The sequence below is a fragment of the Triturus cristatus genome, chromosome 3_1 (assembly GCF_964204655.1).
Source record: "Triturus cristatus chromosome 3_1, aTriCri1.1, whole genome shotgun sequence".
In the NCBI taxonomy this organism is placed as follows: domain Eukaryota; kingdom Metazoa; phylum Chordata; class Amphibia; order Caudata; family Salamandridae; genus Triturus; species Triturus cristatus.
Genome location: NC_140583.1, coordinates 718,287,810 through 718,310,343, shown reverse-complemented (window position 1 = coordinate 718,310,343; position 22,534 = coordinate 718,287,810). Strand labels below are relative to the sequence as shown.

At 46.0% G+C, this 22,534-nt stretch overlaps 1 protein-coding gene and 1 long non-coding RNA gene across 3 annotated transcripts in view; both read right to left on the bottom strand.

Annotated features, from left to right (window-relative positions):
* LOC146860846 (uncharacterized) overlaps positions 1–10,870 on the bottom strand; it is a 39,507-nt gene extending 28,637 nt beyond the window's left edge. Inside the window, exon 1 of the long non-coding RNA XR_014979216.1 lies at positions 10,766–10,870. This is a non-coding gene — a long non-coding RNA (uncharacterized LOC146860846). The remainder of the gene's footprint in view (positions 1–10,765) is intronic.
* Positions 10,871–17,450: 6,580 nt separating this feature from the next.
* Positions 17,451–22,534, bottom strand: part of LOC146860845 (uncharacterized) — a 442,566-nt gene continuing 437,482 nt past the window's right edge. For both annotated transcript variants that reach the window (XM_085644807.1, XM_085644808.1), the window contains one exon: positions 17,451–19,598. In XM_085644807.1, coding sequence (XP_085500933.1) covers positions 17,911–19,598 — 1,688 coding nt within the window. In that variant the 3' untranslated portion in view covers positions 17,451–17,910. The remainder of the gene's footprint in view (positions 19,599–22,534) is intronic.

Below are 22,534 nucleotides of genomic sequence, written 5' to 3'. Positions count from 1 at the left end.
CAGTTGAGGTGAGAGGGGGCACCCGTCTGGTGCTTCTGACCACTCTAAATCCTGTGGAAATGTAACCTTTGAAGGTGACCCTGGAGACGGGGCTGGCGAAATTAGAGAAAATGATCTGTAGACTTAGGTCCCAACCCCATTTTCTGAAGAGTAAGACGCAATAAAGTCCAATTCACCCAATCAAAGGCCTTCTCAGCTTCATGAGAGAGAAAGGCTGCTGGTACCTTTTAAGGGATGCCTTCTCAATCTGGTGGATGGCTGTTCTGATGTTGCCATGAGCCTGGCGGCCCTGCACAAAGCTGCCCTGATCTTGGGGCACCAGAGTGTTGACCACCGTGTTGAGCTGGGTTGCAAGAAATGTTTTGTACAATTTAGCGTCTATGTCTAATAAAGCAAAAGGGTGATAGGAGATGCACTGACTAGCAACTTTGTGGGGTTTTGGAATTACTTCCATGTGTTGGCACAGTGATTAAACAAATCGGTAAGCTACGGCATTCATTGGGGAGAATACATTTTATAAAATTGGGTTGTAACACTATCCGGCCGGGGTCCAAGGACTTTGATGGGCAAATGTACTTACGAAGGGAGAATAGGACATTCCAGTTCTTTGAGCGACTGTGAGAGCGACCAGCTGAATCGGCTTGAGGAAGGCCTCATGTACACTATGGATGAGGTAGCTCTCCTAAAGAGTTACTCAAGGAAAGCTCGAAATCCATCTGCCTTCCTTTCGTCATCCAGCAGCCGGGCTGCCGAGGTGTCTACAGGTTCTTTCTTGTATTCCTTTTCCCTTTTGCACCTTAGGAGCCTTACTAAGGGCACCCCCACTTTGCCCCCGGCAAATTACTTTCGTTTTTTGGGGTGAACTAGAGAAAGCTCTGCTTTATAAGTGTACTGCATTCACAGTTGATCTCTGGGTATCGTGAGTGCATGTGTGACGCGAGGTGAGGGGTGCTGCTGCCACTCCCGCTCAAGCTCCCAGAATTCTCCTTCTAGTTGTTGTACGGCAAGTCTCCATAGCTACGTTTGTTCAGCAGCCACTGCTATGAAGTGCCCCTGATTCACCGCTTTAACGAGTCCCACACTGCAGGAATGGGCACCTTCCCACCCTTATTGTGTGAAAGTACTCTTCTTTTCGTTGACTTTTCTCCCTTCTAGTAACTGGCGGCATATCAGCAACAATCGGCGATAATTATCGCTAAGCGCACTTAGCGCTAGGATAATTATCGCCGGCTCGCGTGGATTTTTATCGCTGAGATAGCGTGCTATTAGCAACGCTTATCTCAAAAGCGATAAAAATCCTAGCGCTAACTGCTAAACGTGAGAATATCGCTGGAAACCCAGCATCCCACGAAGTTTGGCGATAGCTTACTGATAGGGCCTCACATACTTAGCCATGATATCCATCTTACATAGGATATCATGGCTAAGTCAGTTTCAAAGCAGGCGTAAGGAAAGTAGCGATAACAGAGGTTATCGCTACTTTTCTTGTTGCTATGCTGCTTTGCGTGAGGCTTGATAATAGGAGAAATGTCGCCTAGCGACATTTCTCCCGTTATCCTGGGGAGGAACGCCCACTTTGCATTTCATTATAGATGCAAAATGGGTGTTAGGAATTTAGGCGCTAAGGCAAGGTTTCACGCGATAGCGTGACCTTGCTAATATAGCGATAAAATTATCACTGCTTTTCGGCCGAAAACGGCCGCAAAAGCGGCGATAATTTTATATCGCCGCCTTGTAGATATGCCCCTGGGGCCTTTAAGCAGAGATGGGTGAAACCTCCAGTTTCTGCTCTGTTCCCTCAATTGATCTGAACTTGGACAGGAGCATGGTCAAAGATGGATATAGGGCCGATGTCTGCGGCACGGGTGCATCCCGTATGGGAGTTGCTCAGTAGGATACAATCAATTCTCAACTGGATGTGGTGCACTGTGAAGTAGAAAGTGAAGGCCTTGTGTACTGGATTAAACTCCCCCCAAATGTCACGCAAGCCCAGGTCCCCAATGGACTGTGTCCTCTTCCAGAAGGCTCCTGCATGGGGGCTGTAGCCCCCCTCTCTGTCTATGTTTGGATTCCAGACCATGTTTAGATCCACAGTAAGGATGATCTCCCCCTGGCCACCACCGCTAGCTTTCCCAGGAATTCGGACAGAAATGCGTCTTGGGCAGTATTTGGTGCATATACTGAAGCCACTGTGAGAAGTAATCCATTAAGCAACCCTACGGGAATATGATATCTATCCTCTTTATTGCATAGGTATTTGTAATGGAGACCAGGAGGTTGCGTCTGAAGTATATAGCCACCTCTTTCTGTTTGATACAGGCTGAAGAGTTAAAGCTAATTGGATACGCCACCTGTTTCATTTTCCCCTGGTCTCTGTGGGGGTGGTGAGTCTCCTGTAGACAAATAATATCTGGGTTAGCTCCCCAGAGTGGTCTCCATAGTGCTACCTGTTTATTCAAGGAGTTAAGGCCCCTTGCATTTAGCGTGACCAGTTGGATCATGGGTGAGTCTGTGTAAGTGAGTTGCTAAAGTGAGTTGGACCAGGGTAAAGTGGTGTGATTCTGTGTGGTGGATGCAACGGTCTGTTCTGCCCCTCCAAACCCTAATAATTCCAAAATCTAACAACATAACAACCAGCAATAGCAGAATAACAACAAAAATCCGAAAATTCTGACATATGGTTGGGTCAATCGAACAGTGTGGGAGGAGAGGTATGTATCCCCTTTGTCTCCAAACACATGGGCAGCAGGCCATTCCCCCAGCCTGACCAGGCCCTCAGAGGCGAACAAGTCTGCTCCGTAAGCACCAGTCAGCCAGGAAAGAACTATGTCTCTCCCACACACTCCCGCCCAGCCACCAGACTTGAAGCTTAAGATGTATCCATGTCCATTCTCCTGAAAGTCATTAGGTGTAACTTCCTCTCACCCGCCCAAGGAGAGCAGCTTCTTCCCCCAGAGCCCTTAACCAATGTCCAGTACTCACCCCGGAGTGGGGGGGCATTGTCTGAGGTCAACCCAAGTCGCTGGGACCTCCTTCTGACACCCTCACAACTGTAACACAGTTGGCAATGAGGGGCAGTGTTATCAATCAATTTGGGTCTGCTCCAGATCTCAAGACATGCACTATCTAGCAGTTTGTGGTTCCTGAGCTTACAGAGTCACCAATTTACCACCATCAGGAGTGACACAGCACCTCACCCGTGTTCAACTCATCCCTAAGTCAGGCATCCCAAAGCCGTTTTTTGATCCATCAAGGTGAGCAGTGCAGCGATCATCAGCAATTTTTGGGTGGCTCTGGGACCCTTAGGGGCCCACCATCCTAGAGAACCACAGCCGGCCTGCCAGGAGCATTGTTCAGTCAGTAGGCGGCAGGCCATCACTTATGGTTGCATCTGGGGGCGTTCTGCACCCCTTCCCCATGAGCGTCCCGGAGCACCATTGCCCTCACAAGGCACACCAGTCAGGAGAAGCACAGTGATGCAGAGCAGGTCCGGACTGTGAACTGAAATCAGCCCTGGCAAAATTTGGCAGACCAGCCCCCGTAAAATTTGGCAGACCAGCCCCCGTCCAGCACGTAGCGAGCGTGCGTAGCGAGCGAGCCCAACCGCTATTAGGGGGGTTTGGGGGGGTTCTCCCCCCAAGAAAATTTTGAAAAACAACCGACCAAAATGGTGAATTTTACAGCACATTTTTCATTACATATTCAATTGTATCAACTTTCAAAGCACAGTAAATAGTAGATGATGACCTTCAAGAGCACCAGGTTACCCACCCAGTCATATGTACCCATAGACATTCTTTCAGAGAGCACCAAAAATAGGCACAAGTAGTAAATCAGAGAGAAGTAAAAGTGAGACCAGCCCCCACATGGTGTGTAGCGAGCATGCGCAACAGTTAGCAACCACTACTAGGGCTTGCGCTAGTGGTGACATCCTGGTGACATATGTAGTAAAAGGGCATATTTTTAGGCCTGGCAAAAGGTTCCAATTGCCAGGTCAAAATGGCAGTTTTACAACTGCACAGGCAGACTGCAATGGTAGGCCGTGGCCTTGACACATGTTTAAATAGGCTACTTACGTGGGTGGCACAATAAGTGTTGCAGGCCCACTAGCAGCATTTAATTTACAGTCCCTGGGGACATGTAGAACCACATTTTTAGGGACTTACAAGTAAATTAAATTTGCCAGTTTTACCATGTTTAAAGGAAAGAGCACAAGCACTTTAGCACTGATTAGCGCTGGTAAAGTGCACTGAGCCCTAAGAGCTAACAAAAATGGCTTTTGATGTAATAAAGCAGATCAAACCTGCATTTAATTTGGAGAAATCTTAGGCCAACAAAGACTTATCTAACCATGTCTCAGCAGTCAGTATGAACAATAATGTATCTAAAAAACACTTCACAGGGGAGGCCTGTGGAAGACTAGTGCTACAGCTCATCATCCTTTAAGAGCATCTCCCCATGAAGTCCCAGTATCATTTTGAATGTTTAACACAGGAGAGAGTTTATGGATGCATATTCTTTAAGTTCTTTTCAAGTATTCTGAGTGTTATGTGAAGCAGATTAGCAGATCTCTATGTCCATTTACTTTGAGGAGTTAATAATTGGCATATCCCACTGTCATTGTATCAGCAGCAAATAGTTACAGACCCCACCAACCATTTAGCCCAACCATGAACATGAAGCATAGGTTGTCCTCAAGGGCACGCCACTTATGCAACAACTTGTAGGACACTTTATGACAGGCATGTGCATCACGTGTGCGCAGCCTTTTGAATCTCAAAAGAACCTGGATGGGACTACGGAGAGTAATCCCATTTAAATGGATGGATATATGATGGATGGATGGATGGATAGATGGATGAGCTTTGATAAGAGGACAGAGATGTACGCGAAGGACATTGTAAGAGTTTGGCCCAACAGCTTTGTCACAGTATATCCAAGATAAAGCCCTCACAAGTTCAAAATACAAACAGTGCACCATCATATATTATAATTGCATGGCCTATGCACACATTTGTGCCAAGCAAGGAAAATCCTCCATGTTCATCACACCATCAGTGAGCTCATTATCAGACGCGGAAAGGGCGCGCATTGAGTTCGCACTGTGAGGGTTTCGAGCTGGGGCCATGCAAAACCCTTACTAACCAGAGACCATCAAACCAACCAATGGTAGAACAGGTCTGGTTGGCAAGAGGGGATTGCTTTGTTTACAGTCTAGGAAAAACCATGTCCTCCATTGTGCTCCTTGTGAAGATGACTGGTTTCCAAGAAAATCAGAAACAGCTATGGGCTTGGTAGAAACGTGGACTGGCTTCCAACACTACAGGCACATCTGTGTTTCTTATTTAAGTCTGGCCTAGAGACAGCTTTAATTGACTCTGTGTTAAGCTATGGAATGGAAAGAGGCGCATCAAGGACAGGCAAGAATGCACTTGCACAGGCCGTAGGCTGAGATGGCCTTGGGTAGCCACACAGGTCATGTACAACTGTACAGTCAGCAAGCTACGATGCATACTAGTAAGTAGTGGGGTAAACCAAACAGCAGGCATGCTGCAGGTCAGAAGGAACTCATGTTATATTACAGGTATGATACAGTAGAGACTGCTTCTATTTGGTAGAGAATAAGCACACGCAGTACCAAGTGAAGTAAATCTGGTGCGTGTATTGGGAAGAAAGAGGTATTGTAGTAAGTGCGGGCAAGAAAAACACTTAACGAATAAATAAAACAGAATAAACCGTCCTATCAAGATACATTGATACTTTTAATTTGGAACACAATATGTTATAAATAGATGGAAAGAGTAACTTTTCCAAATTGAGAGAAAGAGCCCTGAGAAAGCGGGTTTATACTTTTGCAAAACATGTGTTGGCTGTTGTCTTAAATGTCATGAACTTGTAGAATGAGATGTTAAAAAAACTACGGTCGCAACTTCAGTGTGGATAAATAGTTGTCGAACTGAACTAAAATGAAAAAGAACAAGCATTGGCATAGCGAATAGGTCTCGCCTTTGGGACCCTATAAGGGTTTAGTTATCCAGCACAATATCCTAGGTGCAACAACATCAAATGTTGCATGGCTAAACACTTATAAGGTCCCAAAGGAGAGACCTATTGGCTATGCCAATGCTTGTCTATTTCCTGTTTTGTTCTAAAATGATACAAAAGAGGGCGATAATACTATTCGAAAAAGAAGTTGGAGGCACCTTAATGACGTGTAAGATAGAGAGTGCTTCTCACGCTGACGACACTGCTGGACCGAAAGGACCAGGCGCAATGCAATTTACATGAATTTAAGACTGTGAAATTCTATAATAACAAGAGATCCATTACAATTCAAAACCCCTGGTGGCCTATATCATTGTGGGGAATGTGAAAGATATGAGGACATTATTTCTTGCCTTGAGAACCATCTCTTCACGGCCCTGTAACATTTCATTTTGTTTATGATATTACACTGTGCTTTCACTAGAAGGAGATGGGACGGCTAAGGACACGTGGCAACAAGAAGCCTGCTGGAGAAATCATCAGACAATCTGTGCAGCGAACCCTACCCACGAGGGGAAGTAAGCCTCTGGTTCAAAATATTTCCCATAGTGCTTGTTCCTTTTGAAGTTGCCCAGGTCGCCAGCAGGAAGTAGGCCTCTTCTCGGTGCACGCACTGGGACTGCAGCACTTGCTTCCTCAGGTGCCAGCAGGCACGCGACACCCATTGGACTCAAAGGGTTTCAGCCCCCCCCCACCCATCGTTTGTGGCAGCCCGGGATGAGACAGCTTCCCGGGCACACACACAGCTGCACCCGAGCACTTCACAGGTCTTTAAAATACCATTTGCACGTTAATGAGGCCTTGATGTCGTTCCACCTCTTTTTAGAGCCCCTGCAGCTCCACTCTGCAGGTTGCTTAAAGATTCAGCCCCCTCCCCGAATTTGTTTCTTAGCCCTGTTCCCTCCCAGCCCCCCCCCCCCCCCCTTCCCAATGAAATTTGGCTCTAGTTGCGCCTCTGGGTGCCAGTAATAATAGTATCTTGCTGTTCTGTCACTGGGAGGAGAAAAGAAAAAACAAAAGAAAGGGAGTTAGCGTGGATCCTTCGACGAACAAAAGTGCTTTGTGATGGTGCAGGCAAGTAGTGACGCTGTTTCAATTCCGCCCTTGTCAATGCACGTGCAGAGTTAAAAAGAACACACATCCGGCGTTTTCAAAGAAGCAAGCGGCCAACAATATATGTGTGTTGGTAAATGTCCATGACGTGGTGCTGTCACACCATCACACAGCTGCCACTGCCTGTGTCGTATGTCACCTCTACACCATCCTGCTTTTAGCCAAAATATTCTGTATGCTTGTAATTGTAGGAGCGTTACGTACAACGGGGGGAAACCTGCAAGCTCCAGAATCCAATCCGCTGTTGGAACAAAATAGGTGGAGGTGTCACAAGCGGCCTGGTTCCCCATGGTAGCTATGCAAGTGCAGTCTGTGTACATTGATGGCAGTAATAGGCTCACACTGTTGTTATGAGGCAGCACGAGATTTGCAGAATCAGTATATGGGAGGGGTGCTAACTTTAGATAAAGTGTGTTCGATAGCTGTACAAGGCTACAGCTTAAAACAAACCAATCCTTACAGTTAGTATTAAATGTCAACAGGAAGTCGGAGCCAGCAGTAACTTAGAGCCCCGGGCACCCATATCGGGTTGCAATGCAGATGCATTTACTGTTCACGATTACTCTGTAATTTGCCTTGTGGGATACGTCAGCGCAAACAAACTGCAAACAGGAGAAACCGCAGAATACTTGTCCCGTTAATATCAATCAGGCAGGGATGCGGTTTGCATATTGCTCTGAAATGCTGTGAATGTAGGCAAAGGACGGCAAAAACCCAACCCTGCATTCTTAGCATGATAGAGAGCAGCCCCCGCCCCTCAGCCTGGCAGGGGCTGCAATGTTAAAACAAGCCGGTTGTTTGTGTAAACCAAATGTGTGGGCGCGAACGGGAGTTGTGTGCGCGTGAAAGTCGAAAGAGATCAGGAACAGAACATTTGAGAGGCGGAGCGAGGCGCATGCACTTGTGCGCGTAACAGCAAGCTGGTGGCCGCCTTTGGTAGCACTTTAAAAACCCGCTTTCTAAATGTCTTGCCAGACCAGCGCATGCGCTGGCTCTAGCGAGACCTAAAAATAAATTTCATAGTATGAATTTGACATTTTTTGAACAATTTCCTTTCCATTATTCTGATTAGCATTATTCTGATTGCATGCATTAGAAAGTATACATCTTATTTTCTGTTTTTTAATAAATACACTGGGGGTGGCATCTAGTGTCTCACTGAGGAGCACCAGTTACAACAAGACCACTATCTCCCTAAACTGCAACTGCAAGTGTAGCTCAGCTATAATAGGATGTTCTGACTGCACTACTTTGGCTATTAAACACATTTCCTATCTATGAGATGCCCCTGGCTTCTTCACATTCACTCCTGTTCAAGTACTTTCAGCCAGATTCAATAATCTTCATCTAGCTGTTTATCATACTTTATTTAAAAACGTGTTCTTTCCCAGAAAAATGGGCATTCTCCCTGTTACCTTTCTTTCCCTTGCTACTCTTTTTCCTAATCCTGCCTTCTACGCTTTTTACTCAGATGGCAAATTCTCCATTCTTAAACCTTTGCCATTGGATTTTCCTCTCTTTTCCTCTGCTCTCTTATCCTTTCAGTTCTTATCCTCCTTGTCTCTCCCTTTTTCTAACCCATGTTCTAAATATAATCTCCCCTCTCATTCCATTGTATTCCTTTCTTTTCCCTTTCACTCTTCCCTACCATTTCTCCATGATCACCTAAGAGTCTTTACTTAATTCCTATCCTGGTTAATGCTCTCTCATTCCTCCCTCACCCTTGTTCCTCCTTCCTTTCACCCCATTACTTGAGTCCATTCCTTCTCTCATTATTCCTCTTGTTTCCTCTTCCTTCAACTCTGCTTCCCATCCTCAATGACCTACTGTTGTAGGGCAGACTGCGGCACAACTGAATTCAGGCAAAACCTGTAAATATTCACGGGCTTCAGCGCAAACTTAGCCATCACCCCCTCTGAGGTCCGGGACCAGACCGGGTCCTGTCCGACTCCTGGCCCGGGGCCTAAACCCTTGCCCCTTAGGCCCCTTTTCCTTTCCCAGGTTCCGTAATTCAGGAGGACAGGTCATGCAACGAGGAGTGCCACACCTGTGTGCAACTTGTTTCTAGTAAAGGGAATATCTACATGCTAATTCCAATAGTGTTGTTTAATTAGATGGAGGCAAAATGGAGGCGTTAATTAAAAACTTTGCTTAGATCGAGTTTGTGGGCTGGGCCTGACAAACGTGTCCACTCTCTCACAGTGGAAGAACTGAATGCAGAATGCTGAACCAAACGAATCATGTTTTTGCATTTAATCAGTCAGCTTTAGTTAACTCATCTAGGTTTCCCAGACGTTTAACAGAGGCTCGTCTCCCCCCCCCCCCAACGCAATGTTTCTGCTGATGCAGGCGGAATCAAGAAGAAACACCCCGCACATTAAAATACCTATAACCTGTTCGCCGATTAGTATGTAAATCATGAGCACATGAGGGCCATTACACTACAGCAAGGTGAAAAGGAACAGCAATTTTCAATGTTAGCGTGCCGATGTCAAGTGCAAGTGCTGCTGGAAGACGGGATAATTCTATGTGATGGCGAGGCGGTCCTGCCAACATAACCTGCTCCTTCTGCCGAAGCTCCAATCCTTACATCTAAACAAAGGCAATACCAGCTGGACAAAAAGGTGACCTCCCCCTCAACAATAAAGAATCAGTAGTGTGATGCAGTTTTATCTGAGAATAGAGAAAACGCTCCTTTTGTTCAGGTCACAGACTAGCTCCAGCACCAGCCTGCTGTATATAAGGACTGTAGTCCCAGATCACACCGGCATCCGTCTCCATAGAGCAGCCAACATGGGAAAGATAAGAGCACATTTTCATTAACAATATTTGACGACAAAACCATCCCACCTTTAATATGTTGTCAACGCGTCGGGTGGAAGCATCCATAAAAGTTGTTTTCAGTATTTGCAGCATGCTACTGAGGGTACATTAGGTTCTGAAACCGAGTTACTAGCGCAGAGGAGCCTAATATTTGAATGAGCATTTATCACCAGAAGCAAACGAGTTATGAAGCTATCACCTGATGTGGCTTCCGCTAATCCACGCATCAATTATATGTTTAGACTACATTTTAAATGTTGAATATGGAGGAGTTAAAATTGTTGGGCGTACGAGACCAAAAATGTAAAGCCCTGCTTATTGTACGCATTCAATACTAAGGAGTTAATTATCAGTTTATAGCGCTTGACAACTGGTACACAATTCTCTCTCTTTAAACCCTCCAATCTCTCACGTCACAATGCCCTGGGCCTGCACAATGCACCCTTACTTAAGTTCGACAGGAAGACAGAGCCAGCGCGCGGTGTTCCATAATCTGAGCACACGGCCAGGAATAATTCAACTTCTGGCCGGCCCGCCCCGGTCAGCGGTCACGACAGACAGCGCCACAGTGACATTGGCAAACCCCGGTCGCCTGGTTGCGACTCTCAACAGACAGGGGCACGTGACCTTGCGACCAGGCCAGAAAGAATTAAATCAAAAGGGGCCTAAGGGGCAAGGGTCCCGGCAACCACCGCGGATGAATCAGATCAGGCCAGAAGCATTTAAGGATTTAATGCAATTTAAACGACTGGACGGTGACCAGTCTAGTCGTAAATAGACTCACCTGCGGGCGGCAGTCCAGACAGGGGGAATACAATTAGGGGGTGCCTCGCTCTTTCCCAATCCCCCCATGGCCTCTGAGATGCCTGCCTTGCCTCCTCGACCTCGAAGTCACGCTGCGCGCACTTTTTATTGCGCGAGCCAAATGCGCATGAGCATCACCAGGCAGCAGACCTCACAACTAACTAAAACCACAGCGCGCAGACGCGGAGGAGGTGACATCTGGGCGCTGCCGGCATCTACGTCACTGACAATGATCACATGGTCAGGTATTTTTTGTAAATAAATTATAATGAGTCCGGTATAGCAAGCTGCCTGCTGCTGCCTAAATTAAATTGAAATCAGCCGGCGGGTCACTGCGCACGTCACGGAGGGTTGTTGTTAATGCAAAGTTATGTTTAACTTTACTTTGTACGGTCGGTCCGACACGGCCAAATCGGCCCCCAGCAACAAAACCGGCCCCCTATCATAAAACCGGCCCCCACCCCATCCAGCCTACCGGGGGATTGCCCGGTGCCCGGAATTGTCAGTCCGGCCCTGATGCAGAGTAGAGCAACAGCTCTCTGCAAATCCGTGACAGCATGGCGCTTGCCTTCCAGTTCAATGGAGAGTCCAAAGCGATAAGTTTATCTGTACCATATTCCCTCGTTCTGCAGTTTCGTGGTAATGGGCCGTAATGCTGCCCGTCTCTGCAGTGCAAGCTGGGAGATGTCCTGAAAGACTGTGCACAAATCAATTTGAAAGTTCACTTCTCCTGTTTTTCTGGTCTACTGTAGAACTCTCACCTTCTCTGCGAAATATTGAAACTTGACCAACATATCTCTGGGGCGTTGCTGCTGGGAAGATGTTTTGGGGCCTACACAGTATATCCTGTTTACTGTTATTTCAAGGCAACTGTCTCACAATGGCAAGACGGCATGCCAACTACAAAGGGCACCAGATCAGTGCCTGAAACCTCTTCACTGAGGCCCTTGATGTGAAGGTTCTCTCGCCAAGAGTGGTTTTGCAGTTCCTCCATCGCGTACTTGAGCTGGTCGCCCATTGTGACACATTTTTCCATGGTCGCTGCTTGCACAGAGCTGACCATCTCTAGGCGTACCTCAATCTCCACCAGAATCTACCCCTCTGAGTCAACATCTGTCCTGAGGTTTGTTATTTTGCTGCCGATGTCGGAGCATAGTTCCTCAGGGTCCTGCGCAAATTCTTGTTGAAGTTCATTGTGCAGTTCCACTTTAAAAGAGTGAAGGTTATCCAGCAGATCTGTCTATGTGAGCGCCATCGCAGGGGTGGACGTTTCACCCGGTCCCTCCTTCTTTTTGGGCTGGGAAGGTCTCCAAGTATTCCAAAATGACACCCCTTGATGTCGATTTCTTCATGGGCATGAAGGGAACACCCGGTGCCTATGTCTGCCACACAGCGCTCTCCCAGGGCGATTCTCCCTCCCAGGTGTTCCTTCACCCATTGCTGCAGACCTCAGCATAAGTGCGGGTGCCAAGTATTAACCAGCGGGTACTGATCGGTGACAGTCCAGCTGCCTCCCAGCTCACTCCATCCATGCAAAGCTAGGACAGTGGTAAGTAAAGTCCGAGCTCCACTGCCCAATTCACTTCGGGTCTCCAATGGACTCTGCAATTTACACTGCGTGAGGTCACTGACCTGGATGTAGATGGACTTCCATTTCGAGACAGTGCAATGCATCCCAGGAGGCTGACCCTCCTCTCCTTGCCAGGTCGAAAAGAAGTCAGGATCTACTGGGTCACTCTCCCACCTGACCCGTTGAAACCACAGGGCCCGGGTCCCACACTCTGGCAGCTCGGGCCAGGCCTCAGCAGTGGCTGCCACGCGTCCCGCAGGCCCCGATGATCACTGGGCCTGTCATTCAATCACTTGTAGAGCGCTGTTAACCACCCGTGAGGGTATCAAGGTGCTGTGAGGGTATGCGGATGCTATCCGAGGGAGGGTCAGCGCTCCTCCATCCGCAGTTGTCAACAGGGGCGATTCCACTCCACACATAAGAGGGACCCATCCACCAGCTGCCGCCCTGCTGGGCCTCAGGTCCCTCTCAAAATGATGCTGCATATGCTCTGCATCTTCTGCTCTGCCCAGCCAATGGGGAGAGAGCCCTCTTTCCGATCAGGTCCCCTCTGGGCCAAATGAGGTGTTGCAGTGCGGCAGAAGGGCTCGGAAAAGGTCTAGCGAGGAATTGGCTGGCGGATTCCATGGTGAGGATCATCTCACTGCTCCGCCATCTCGGCAACGCCCTAATGTGTGCAGTTTTAACTGCCATTTCAACCTGGGAAAATAAGCCTTTTGTTAGGCCAAAACCTTCCTTTTTATTAATACATGTAAGTCACTACTTCAAAGGCACAACTGGGTATACATTCTGGCCCTCAGACACCAGCTCTTCAGTACACTTCTGGACCTATAGATACTCTGCAAGGAAGGACTGCTGTGCGTCTGCAAGGACTGCCACTCTGCTGGACTGTTGCTCTGAAGGAACTGCTGCCCTGCTGTGCTGACCTGCCTGCTGACCTCTTGCCTGGGGAAAAATAACTGGACCTGCAACTTCATCTTGAAGCCAGGACACCAGAGTGACTACAAGGCTAGTCTGCTGGCATCCTGAGCTGAGCCTCAGGGATGTAAAAGGCTCCCCAACCAGGTCCTGGACCCAGCTTCAGCGAGTTCCTGACCCCCAAGTTGTGCCCCTCAGGTCCTAGACCCCTGGTGTGGCTCAGCAAGCTTAAATCAAGCTTTTGGTCTCCTTGCAAAAGCGAACGGGCCCATTCGCACCAAGACCAGCTGCTTGCACTGAAATTCAGCACATCTTTTCACACTGCAACATTGACCGCTCTCAGGGGACCGCCAGTACAAAGCTCCAGCCTGCCTGTCGTGTCTCCCGGCCTGCTCATCGCACCACCCCGACAGCCTCCAGCGACGCTCTCCTTGCTCCTCTCTCCAATGCGCACAGGACTCATTGCACAAAAATTCAGAAGATAAAACTTTAGTGGGACTAATTTGGGACTCTACTACCTGCGCTCCATCGCAGTAGGCCTGAGCTTTCGACTTTGCTACAGTTCAGCATGACCAAATTGCTGCAGATGGCGCTTGGTACTTTTAGGAGCTATTTTACACTTTATTCTATAACAATTCATATTTCCGGTTCTACTAATAGGATTTATGTTGATTTGGTCTTATTTTTTTTTATTACATATTACTCTATTTTTCTAACTTGGTGTGGGATACTGTTTGGGTGTGTTTTCATTGTATTACTGTTTCAAGTGTTGCATAAATACTTTACACATTGTATCTAAGTTAAGCCTGACTGCTTTGTGCCAAACTACCAGGGGGCTGAGCACAGGTTAATGTTGGGTTTGTTTGTGCCTTATCCTGACAAGGATTGTAGTGTTTTTTTTAAACTTATATTTCATTTCAACACTGCACAGATATCACATTACATGTTGACCTTACAGTTTACAATGTATCAGCGGTAGGCTAATTATTAATGTATTATATCACAGCAGTCTACTTGGGTGCCCGTAGACAAGGATTGTAGTTGCTGCTTGAACAGGGCTCACACCCCTGTCAACCAGTAACTCAATTTCTCACAGCGATCACGACTTACCCCGTAACCGAAACTCCTCCTTAGAAGACAAAACAACTTAAAATGTCAGGGCCCACAAGATGGCAGGAGTGTGCACAGCATGTGATCTACAGCAGTACATGCTGCAAACAAGTTCTTACTTACTACTCCTTAGTCTAATCTGCTGTTTGCTTTCACAGAGCCCTAGGAGGCTCTTATTCACACACAAATATTTATTTAGGTATGAGATCTGAATCACCCTGACATTAAGAGTTGAAGAGGGGCTGACAGGCAATCAGTTGTGAGCACATGAAGACTCAAGAAAGAAACACTTGCATTGTTAAAAACAGCAGTTTTGCTATCAGAACAGCGGTATAAATTGTGTTTTCCCTTTTTACGCTATTCACAAGTTCCTTTCTGATTGAGAGCTAGGGATGTTCCTTAATGAAAAATGAAACAGGCTTGTATAGTTGACGAGCACACGCATAGTTCTTTGCGAGGTGCGTTTCAACAGGCAATGTGTTCAGTAGCATCTCCAGGATTTTCTGCAACAAAAGTTAACAAGCAGTGGCAAAGCCAAAAGCTTTCTCATATGAGAGATCGATTGGCTTTGTCAATGTTTCTCTTAAATGTTCCACAGCCATGTGAGCTGCTGTGCAACATAGCTTAAACCTTTTAAAAAAAAGTGATATGACATGGCCAGACCGCGTCATGGCACTTTTTTTTTAACTTTAAGCTAAGCACGCACAAACAATTGTTATTTTACCTATACATAATATGCAGTTTATATTCTTCAACAAATGCCCATTACAGTTACCAGAGTGTCAAAGTGTAGTTAGCTGGAACACTGAGCATGGAAAGACTGTGGCGTTACGGTCAGAGCTGCTGACTTTGGGGAGGCAACCAGATTCGAGCCTCATGCCGGCTCAGCATCCTGTAATTCTGGACAAATCACTTAATCTCCCTGTGCCTGTACAAATTAATGTATCCTTGTGTAATGTAACTGGCGTTCAGGTAAAGCACTCCAAGTCCTTCCGGTTGTCTTTGGGCTATATAAAACAAGCTGGGGAAGGGGCATGCAGTGACGAGGGTGAGGTGGTAGGAGGGACAGGCCACCAACAAATGGAGAAGGGGCTTGCAGTGATGGAAGTGCGGTGGTGGTAGGGATGGGTAAGCAACAAACAGAATGCAGGTGCCGGAAAGTAAAAAAAACAATTCAGTCTGTTACAAGTGCACAGCCAGTGGAAGGACACTTGCCACCGGAGCATTGCTTGGTTCAAGCTCCACAGCAGGGACAAAGATGTGAAGCTGAGCAGGAAGCTGGAGGCAGGAGGAGGAGGTGGGACTGACTAATAGAATAAAAGGAAACGAGAGTGACGTGGGAGCCAATCAATGGTAAGTAAAGGCAAGTAATGGGCGGACTGTAAGCCCCTTTTAAGATTTTTTTTTGTTATAAGAGATTACACAAGCGCCGATCAGGAGAAACCTAAAAAGGCATGCCCTTGATATGTCAAAATGTTGAAAGCAACTTGTACTAAGAGATACATGAGACAGCACTAAAGTTTTACTCAAGTTGACTCTGTACAAACGGAAAAAGACAGCCCAGCTTTTGTATTCCTTTTAAATTGTACGGAGCATAGATACAAAATGAATACTGCAGAAACGGAGAGCGACATCACAGTGCAATGAAAATAATACAAATGTTGTGTCCTTTTCTTAGCACGTATGAAGAAATCAATGACTGCTACATTCAGCAAACGTTAAGTATTATCATATATCAACCACAACTTTGTTATATCAATAAAGAAATCAATAAAAATGTAACAAAATAGGGCATGGTGAAGGTGTTTGAGAGGATGGAACTCCATTGAAGAATAAATAATTAAAACAATTTAAATCTTGGTCAGCCTTCAAATAAAAAAACAGTTATCAATACACAGTGAAAACCAAGGTATAAAAATAATAATTATAAACATATAGACAGTATGCAAAGGAACTGAAAAATTCAGAAGCCTGGTGATGTCGGTTATTTTGAATTATTGCACGGTTGACATGGAGCAAATTAACGCCAAATTACCAAATGTGGGAGCCAGCCTATGATCTTTGGTAAAGCATTATTGTGTCCAAAGTACAAATGTGACCAGAGTGACTGCACCGTTTTCCTCTATTCAATCTAAGACCCCAACTTAGAACTTCTTTATGTCAGCAGTTTTAGTGAGATACACCTTGGGGCAGATATACAAGCCCCCTGCGCCACCACTACGTCACTTTTCGTGACGTACTTGTGGCGCAGGGGGCTCCTCCATATTTACAAGGAGAGGAAAAGCCACCCTGCGTGACTTTTCCTCTCCTCGTAAATATGGTCCCTTCACATGCAGCACTGTGCGTGGAAGGAACGTTCCATGGGTGTTGCTGTGGGTGTTCCCACTCAACACCCATGGAACAAGACACATCTCCAGATTTACGAGAAATCGTAAATCTGGAGATGCGTGTGAATGCTACGCCACCCTAGAGGTGGCGTAGCAAGGCGCAACGGGGAGAAATGTTTTAATTTCTCCTCATTTTTTCCTCTTTCAATGCGTGCTGCATTCTACAGCACGCATTGAAAGAAGAAAAAGCCTCTTGTGATTGTTTTTGTGCAGGAAGGGACACCTTCCTGCACAAAAACAATCTCCCCATGACGCAGGCATCCTTGCACCATGGTGCAAGGGTGCCTGTGCCGGCGCATGGCTGCAGTTTGTGCACCAGCGCAGGGGAAGCACAGAGATGCGACATAATCTTGTAAATATGTTGCATCTCTGTGCTTTCTAAACTAACGCAGCACGGCGCAGCAAAATGACTTGCTGCACCGCACTGCGTTACTTTGTTGTAAATCTGCCCCCTATTATCTACCCTACAGGCTATCCATGGTAAATTATTGAAAGTCAAATCTCAATGAAAAATCGAGTACCAGTTTTCTGACTATTGCATAGTTCCATATCTTTTGACGGTGGCTTATTACTGGTAACTTAGATAAGGGATTTTCTATCCGTTGCCTAGTCCATTTCGCAGTGGTAAAGAAATGCAGTAAAACATGTAAGCTCAAAATAAAGAAACACGAGTTGATGTTTGTGCCTCGCACATTATTTTTCCAACCCATTAGGTGAAGGAAGTAAGACAAACTGTCATAGGGTAAGCATTTATAATGTCATCACCAGGTAATAATTTCTCATTGTGAGAAAGACAAAAATGCAAGAATTTGGAACAGAGTTCTGCTTTCCAGACCATTATCTATAATTATAACTGGTGGAAGGAAGTGTCCAAAATCCACCTTTGTCCGCTCCATAAAATAATTCCATCTCATTATGAAAGTGAAAGCACTTTGTGATTTTTTTTTACCTAAAAAAGACTTGCAACTGAGCTCTTGGCGCAGAGGGAACCCTACCAGACAGACCAGCAACGCTCGAAGACAGCCTTCCTGCCCACAATAAATCATGGCGTCTGCAGTGACTTCGACTGCAGTATAACCACTAATCCTTTAACTTACATCCATCACAACCCACACAGTCGGTCTATCTTTCCCAAACACTTTAAAACTGCACTGATTTGGACATTTCTGTCAAGGAAGTATTAGTGGGGTTCAACTTGTCGTAGGAGCACGCTTTTGGAATTAAAGGATGTACCACAGTTAGTTTTGGCTTTGAGCTTTGGGGAGGGGGTGGGGGAGGTGGCAGTGGACCTTTGCGAAATAACAATGACTTTTCGTCTTGTTTGCTGGTGTGTAAAGGGCTATTTTTCTTCAATGCAGGAGCAAGTGTTGGGTCTTCTCTCTCAGTGGGTGAAAGCCCAGAGGGCAGACATTCCTGCAGAGGCCTCGCCATCTGTTTTGTGTTCACACAATCTTGTCCTGTTGCGTGTGCAACATGTAAAGGAGTGGTTGTCTTTATTATTTTGTAGGAGCTGGGCTGATCCTGTAGCTGTGGCGTAGACACAGGACGGGCACAGAAACTGCTGGTCCACTCCGAGGAGTTTGGTTCACGTACACTTAGAAGTGGCACGCTGCCAGAAGGTCTTTGTAGATAGGGCATTAAGTTAAATCTCTGAAGTTCTGAGCTCTGGCCTTGGGAATCTTGTAGATCGAAGATTTCACACAGAGATGAGGACTTCTGAACAGTCCTTTCCAACTGGGTTTCAACAGCACTGAGTTTTATATCACGGCAAGGATCATGTTTGATTTCCAATTCAGACATGTTATCATATTGTGAAACGTTAGACGGACGTCTTCTGCCCTCTTGAGCAGGAAGAGGGAGGCGTGAAGAAGTACCTGTGAGGTCCACTGATGGACGATGATGCGCAGGAGAAACGTTCTGATGTGGTGCCGAGAAGGCATGTGTACTTGATAACCCAGGCAGGTGATCAGAGGGAGCGCAGCTCACTGACGGTGTACACTCAGGAGGGGCTGGGTCTGATCCTATATTCTGCAGGGCAATGTTAGTATTAATAGAGGGGAAGTCCAGATTGTCTACTTCTGCTGATAACGGAGGTAAATCAGACTGTACCTGAATTTGTGGAAGGGGCTGCAATGCAGCATCATTGATATTGTCGTGAACATTGGATTTGGGGTCTTCACCGCCGAAGATGTCCAATGCTACTTCAACTGTATGTCCCTCATGAAGCTGCTGCAACTGGGAAGTGACCAGTTCATTACTGGTAGAATTATCAGGTTCACGTGAAGGCAAATCCATTGTCAACGGTGAACAGTGATCGTTTTCCTTAAAGATCTCACTACTGCCCGTTTGTAAAGTTTTCTGGCTTTGCACTAACAACAATCCTATGTTTTCAGGTTTATTTACAACCTCGTGTTCTTTGCTGGGAGACCCATTGTCCATTGTATATTCCTCCATCTGTGTCTCTGGTGGCTTGTTTTGGGTATTTCCTAAGGTAGTCGGGTCTTCGTCTGTGGAAAGCCCTTCGCTTTGCACAAAGGCTAAAGGGAAAATTGTGATGGGAGGATTGTCCACGTGCCTTGTTTCAGGTGTGGAAGGGCCATTCTGGTGGGCTGGGTATATAATGACCTCCTCCAATGGAGCTTTGTAACAATCACTTTCATTCTGACTAATGGGACTTCCATCTCTGGGCAATTGCTTAATATTTTCCCATATTTCAATCTTTTCAATATCCGTGTTCTGATCGGAAACAGCAGTGATGGGCTTCACAGGGAGCACAGTTATGGGTATTTCTTGGCCCAGTGCTTTTTGGGGAAATTCTTCTGGTTTTGCTATGATCGAGATGAAACAAAAAATATAGGTTAGAGAGTTCTGTAATATTGCATTTGCCATAGATCCATACATATATGTGTATACAATAAATTTTAGTTCGCTCTCAATGAAATCAAAAACAACAGTATCATAATCTTTAAAAAACACAACCATGACATTAAACATTCATTAAATAATGCACAAGACAATTAGATATGAACGCATTACAACCATTAAGAAGTTATCTGCACCCAGGAGCGGATTATCCATGGTTGGTGTAAATGTGTAGGTCTGTCATATTTACATCAATTATGTTCTCCCTCTGTCTCCAAGCCATCCAAATATAGTTAATACACTATACTGGTCAGCCGTATTTGTACAATTGTTGCATAGTTTAAGAGCCTCTCTCCTAGCGCACACGCTGCTCTCAGATTTAAGCCAATAACTCATCAGTTTCAGGTAACGAAGGTGAATAAAAAGTCAATTTCAGGATTTCTGCCCTATGACGGAGGCAAGAACAGCCTGGCGCCCTTTTGTTCTACTCCCCAACTCCAAGCGCAACCACCATCCGCCTTGTGTTCCGCCCATATTCAGCCCCAACCATTATTAGGAGATGGCAAGGATCAATGGGGACTGGCGAGGAGCTGACTGAACAGCCCCAACACTGAAACAAAGATCTATGCAGTAGACAGAGGCACAAGGGTTGCGCCCGCAAGCCATGCTCAGGAAGGTAGAGCACCAGTGGTACCTGCGATGCACTGACCGGAGGCATCTGAGGGCTCGCACATTTGGCAGCTTGCGCTCTGAATTTTATCGCTATGGAGATAAGCGTTGCTGATAGCACGCTATCTCCGCGATAAAATTCAGAGTTGGCCGGCGATAATTATCCTTGTGCTAAGAGCGCTGAGCGATAATTATCACATGGCCTTGATGATATGCCCTTGAGTGAGGCTACATCAGAAAATATATCCGGCCATGACCTGACCACCTCGTTTCACGACAGAACCATAGTCGTTCCATTACAAAGCAGCTCAAGCCAGCGTATAGGTGGGATACTGTCGGCGTTGGGCTGTGTCATACATGCAACTTCTAGAAGTAGTAGAGAAAGTGAGTAAATATGCATAAAGAAACACAAAGGAGAGAATATACAACAAGAGAAGGAGAAAAAAGCATTGGCAAAGCCAATAGGTTTAGCTATGCAAAGTTTATTGGCATTGTCAATGTTTTTTAAAGGTGGTGCACAGCAGCGTGGGCTGCTGTGCAGCATGGCTCAAAGCAAATAAAAACAAAACGCTATGGCGCTGCCAGCGTTCACCACGTCATAGTGCTTTTTTAGTTTACTTTAAGCCATGTCGCACAGCAGCCCATGCTGATGTACAGCATATTTAAAAAACCATTAACAAAGTCAAATATCTCTGTGCGAGATATTTAGCTGTGTAAATGCTTTTTTAATAGGATGTGGTGTTAAAGCCAGGACTACCGCCTGTGGAACTGGGGAACCAGATTCGAGTCTCGGCGTCGGGACAACATTCTGTGATTCTGGGCAAATTACTGAAACTTCCCATGCCTAAAAATAAAAAAAATGAGTGTGTCCTTGTGTATAGTAAATGCTGCTCGTGTAAAGCGCTCCAATAACTTCGGGCCGAGATTGTGCTATAAACCTGCAAATAATAAAGCAACAGGAAGGAGGAGGGTTGGAACCAAAGGCAGCGAGGTGAGTGTGAATGTGAATGTGTCCTTATGCAAAGTAAATGGTGCTTATGTAAAAAGCTCTAATACCTTTGGGCAGAGTTTGCGCTATAAACCTGCAAAAAAATTAATTAATGAAAATCAACAAGTGGGAGGAGGGTGGGAACCAAAGGTGGCGGGGTGAGAGGTTTAAAGAGAATGGCGGGGTGCCGAAATAAAATAAAAAAAGAATACATTAAGGAGCCTGTGGCCAGTGGAAGGACACTGACCACAGGAAGCAGTACTCTTGATCTATAGCAGGAACGAAGGGACTAAGACTGAAGCCCAGCCCAAGAGGAAGCCGGAGGTGAGGAGGAGACGCCGACCAATAGCAAACAAGAAAATGGGAGTGACGTGGGAGCCAACCAGTGGTAAGTAAAGGTAGGTTATGGTCAGGGTCTAGTGCCTTTTAAGCTTTTAAGAACAATAGCTTGTACTGAGAGTGCATGTGCGCTGTAGGCGAAACCTAAAAAGGACAAAAGGTAGGGAAATATTCAGTGAAATGAGAAGTGATGGCAAAGGAATGGAAAAAGGACTGGAAGGACAAAAATAAAGGAGAGGGGATGAGAATGGGGCGGAGATATGGAGGAGAAAGAGTGAGGGACAAGTGAGATGTGGGTGTAGTCAGAAATAGAGTAGACAAGACAATAGCCGAGAGAAAAAGAAAACATGTTGTAGAGGTGAGATAGACAAGCAGACGAACAGGAGATGAGAAGAATAGAGACTAGATTAAAGCGGGAAAGAAACAGAGCGCGAATGCGGCAAGGCAAAGAAAAAAGAAACAGTTAAAGATATAGATTTGAGCAAAGACATATCACAAGCACAGGGATATAAATAGAAGAAAAAGATGAGTAGGCAGTAATAAGGATGTTGCTGGTAGCAGGAGAAAGGAGATAAGAAAGATGGGGAAGGAGAAGTGAAGACACCATATAGATGTGAGATAGAAAGTGAGGCAGGCATTAAAGGGAGGTTGAGGAGAGGGAAGGGTAGGATATAGATCTAGGACAGGGGAACGTGGGGGAGAAAAACAGGAAAGAGAAAGAGTTGGGGTTAAAGGGGAGCAAGGAAAAGAGAAGAAAAAGTAAAAAGGAAGGGGCATAAAAGGATGAGCGAGAGAGAGATAAAGTTGAAGTGGATAGGGAGGAGAGTGAAAGAGGAGTGGACGAGAAGAGAGATGGACTAAAATAGCAAAAAGAGAGGAAAGAAGTAGAATCAGGAACTCAGAGAC